The following is a 4,307-nucleotide window of genomic DNA, read 5'->3' on the forward strand; positions in this document are numbered from 1 at the left end:
CGGTGGGCGCGGTGCGGTGCGGCGGGGTGCGTTGCGGGTGCCCGGTGTCCTCATCCTACTCCACGCTGCCTGTCTTGTCCCACATATCAGTGAACTGTTTTCACACTGCTGAAAGGAAGAGGAGATATCTTCAGGCATTGAATAAGAAGGAGAGGGCGGAAAGGAGAAGGAGAGAGAAAGACAGCATAAAGAGAAAAGAAGAGGAAAGAGGTCTCCGTAGTCCCTTTCCTTCCCCAAGCTGAATCTCCACCGTGAAGATGCTGAGAATAGCCGGCGTGTTGGCTGTAATGGCTCTGGGGATGAGCGCTGCTCACACCAAAGGTATGCTAGGTGAAGGGCAACTTGCTCTGTATTGTGCGCATCTGCGAGTGCGCTACAGCTTTATTGTAGGTGGACATGGCCAGAGAGCCTGTGTGGATACAGAGAATTGGCCACCTGCTACAAATAACTGATTACTAAGGCTGTGTCTGTGAGTTTGGTGTTTTTTCCCTCAAGAACGTAACGATCATTTTCCTGCAGGGTTCGTCTTTGAACTTGTGGAGACTGGGCCTACTAATTGTAACTGTATAACTCCCTGTAAGCCCCTAATGTGGACTGAGGGTCTGTCTTTTTGTCTCATCTTTTATTGCACCTCTACAGTAGTTCTATACAGAAATGGTGTGTGTGTGTGTGTGTGTGTGTGTGTGTGTGCTAGTCTCGTGGTATTGCTAGAATTTTAGGGGTTTGTAGTACTGTTCATTTTTTTTTGTTATAAAAAATCCTTCATTCATTGAAACATTTGTAATATTTTTTTAGGGGCTGGATGTGGCAGAAACATTCTGTTACATGGTTAGACGTTGTGAGTTAGTGAGTTTTTCCTGTTATGGTTTATTGTGACTGATAAAGTAACAGTAGGTAGGAGAAAAGTGTAGCAGATAATCTGAGTTTATTTGTGTTGAAACCTGAGAAGACATAACATTTGATGTCTTCCACTGCCTTTCAGCACATTTAGAATTGAAAATTGAGAGTATTATTAAAACTATTGTGTTATCATTGGCCCATAATGATTTTATTGTGGACTTGGAGAGAGCACCCACATCAAACAGGATTCACACAACAAGTCTGGACAGGGGAGTCTTGATTTGAAAGCATGATCACATCACTTACCAAACAAAGTAAAGATGGTAATATCTTTCAGAAACAAATCCTGCATCTGCTTCACCGACTGGGAAAGGGGTCTTCCTCTACAAAAAAAGACAATACTATCTTTATTTTTACACGGCTGAAGGTGTCTTCAGTTTCGCCTAAATTTTGATGAAACCATTTGAAACATGTACATTGCACATGAAGCATGGATGAGATGTATAGTATCAACAGCTGCAATTAGCTCTTTAAAATTCCAAAACATATGGCAAATAATCCCTGAAGGTGTAGATACATGATAATAACATCCAGATGTCATAAATATGTGCCATGCTGTTGGCAGTTTTGCTTCACCACGGAGCTAATTTCAGGTCTACCATTATCCCCATTGCAGCAGGATCGCTCAGTTCGCTTGTAAGTCTGGCATGTGCCATAGGTAAGCTGGTAAATGTGGCAACAAGTTTGTGATAATCAACTCCCTGCAGACAAGGACATACTTTTACACAGTGAAATAACAAGGTGACACTGGTCAGTTTTGTGTGGCAGCCAAAAGACATCATAAGCCTGATAAGTTGTTCATCCTTCTTGCCTTGTGACACAGGAAACTGCCGGTCAGCTAGCTGGCTGCGGTTACAGTCTTGTGTGTGGAGGAAAGCATATGCTAATAGACAGGCTGTGGGCTGTACAGTAAGCTGGCACAGAGGGCAAGCTTTTGTCTTAATATACATACAGTACTCTTCCATTTGAACAGAATTTACTTACCAGAAAAAGTAGACTGATTTATGTGCTGCACTTGAGTATCTGCTCGAGACATATTGTGACTTATAGTGGATGTTGTGTGTTACCTGGTACGTTTGTATATGGTAACAGCATAGTTGCTTGTAAAGAAAGATTCGTTATTTTTTTTGTATCCAGGGCCTTACTGTGAAGTAAACAAATTACTGCCAAGTCAGTGGGGGTGGAAAAACCAAGCACACCATGGTTTTAATTGATTCCCCAGGGCCACTGTACAGTGGAGTTAAAACCAGGAGAAAATAAGAGCCTATTGTCTCCAGGATCTGTGTATGTGCTATCTGTAGCTACTCTGACCCTCACTGCTTTTCCTATTTCCTGTCACAGTTGGCATGAAGCAGAACCCATACGAAACAACAAACCTAAATCGTTCCCCATTTCTTACCCCTGAATCTGTTTCTCCATTTCAGTTTTTGAAATGCAATGGAAATAGTGCATTCATGTCAAGTAAACCAAGGATCCACCTCCATAGTGCCAATATGCAAAGCTGTTTTCCAGATAACTTTGAAGTGCCGCTACTCTTGTCACTTTCTGTTTAGCCACCATTTCATTCCAGGAAAGCATGGATGTGCAACTTCCTTTAATCACCGTCACCCTCAAGTCATCCATTCAGACTCTGTGTGTGTGTGTGTGTGTGTGTGTGTGTGTGTGAGGCTAAAAGTGTCTCTCTCTACTTAGTATGTGTTTCAAAGTTGTCAGTAGTTGGGGCTTGAAGCGCTAACATCCCTCTGTGTGTAGGTGTGTGTGTGTAAGCGAGCTTGCCTGTGCACGCGTGGGGAGAGTGATAGAGTGCAGCCAACATGTTGACAGCTGCCAAGGATGCAAAATGGGCAAGAAGATGATAATGTTTACAAAGGAATTATTGCGTTCACAGATACATACTGCGGCTCAAACGATTTCCCCAGAACCAACCGTGTCGCCGCTCGACAGGGAGAATCTTCTGGCAGAGAAGCAGAAAGAGCTATAGAGTTTTTTTGCCTGTGCTGCCCGGAGCTCTGCCTTTGTGTAATTCCAAGCAATATGAACTCTGAATTTAGATAGCTCATTACCAACACAGTGTATTTTAATTCAGCTGCCCACAGTGTGCCTCTTTGTTGGTGGAACCTTTTTGGTGCTTTATTATAAACCAGATAAACACTCTGTAATTTTTTTACAGTAAACATGCAAACAGTTAGAATGTAATATTCAGCCTCTGGAAGAGGCCACCTGGCAACGTGCTTTAGGCTGTGGCTTTGGTCTAACACTTGCTTGTGAAGCTGCAGGATTAATTTACACAAGTCATAATTGATAAAAAAAAAAAAAAAAATGTTTTCTATATACTCTAGGGCCTCTGTATGCAAGTCTGGGCATGTAAGCCAGTACCTTTTTTATGTGTGTGTGCATGAGGGATAAAGAAAGTAAAGAGCATAGTCATTTGAGGAACCCATTAACAAATATATAAAAAAAAAAAAGCAGGGTGACAAAGAAACAGAAGCAAATTTATGTCCCCTCTTTGAAGAGAGGAAGTGCATTATGGGAGCACTCTATAAATCCTCCAACAAGGCTGTGACACGGGATGTGGCACAAATCCTGCCCAGCCTGCCACAGCCAGCGAAGGCAGGGCTCAGGGACATGGAGAAACATCACAGATTTTCTTTTTTTTTTTTTTTTTTTATACAAACACTTGCTTTGTCCTCCATTTTCAAAGCTCCGCTGATCTTGGTACAGCTGTGTGCCATTTGAGGAGTAGGAGGGCTTAGTGGCTGCAGTGGTTGGGGGCGAGCCATGCAGGCTGTTGATCCAGCTGCAGATCTAAAGCATCAGAGACAAAATACAGAGGCAGGGTGGATAAGTTTAAGCTATCGTCTTCAAGTAAAGAGAAAAAGTGGGTCCCTGTGATGCTGTGATTACTGATCTAGATCTGCAGCAAACCCTGGAATTCGAATATCAAACAGCACCTTGTAGCATGTTGAACTTTGGCTTTTTAGAGAACACCTGCTTTTTTTTATGGCTAATGAGAAATCGAACATTTCCACCTTAGTATTAAGTACGTGATGATGATAGACTGTGGTGAGTGGCTTTCAAACATCCACAGAAAGTCACAAATGAGAGAAAGTTTTGTCCTGAAAGCTGTTACCAGATCTTAGTATAGTATCTAGTATATCCCACACTGGCATATACACCTTTCTTCTTCTTTACACTACATACAGTATCTGACTCCTGTTGTTCCACCTCTTGTATTTTTGTCTCTTCTAGCTCTGTCTTTTTTAGATGTTGAAGGAAGAGAGAGGAGGGCGTTTAGAAGTGGAGTCGGTGTGCGCAAGCATGTAGTTCAGTTGCTGTCTGAACTGGGTGTACCACACAGTGAGTGGGCGTCTCATCTCACTTTACTTTTCATATATATATATATATAT

General features: G+C 42.3%; 1 protein-coding gene across 1 annotated transcript in view; it reads left to right on the plus strand.

Moving 5' to 3' along the window:
* The first annotated feature begins 45 nt into the window (after positions 1 to 45).
* The window catches only part of LOC109951874 (calsyntenin-2-like), a 221,980-nt gene continuing 217,718 nt past the window's right edge, over positions 46 to 4,307 (plus strand). Inside the window, 1 exon segment of the mRNA XM_020586609.1 lies at positions 46 to 321. Coding sequence (XP_020442265.1) covers positions 258 to 321 — 64 coding nt within the window. The 5' untranslated portion in view covers positions 46 to 257.

Source organism: Monopterus albus, unplaced genomic scaffold (genome assembly GCF_001952655.1).
Source record: "Monopterus albus unplaced genomic scaffold, M_albus_1.0 scaffold8.1, whole genome shotgun sequence".
Classification (NCBI taxonomy): Eukaryota; Metazoa; Chordata; class Actinopteri; order Synbranchiformes; family Synbranchidae; genus Monopterus; species Monopterus albus.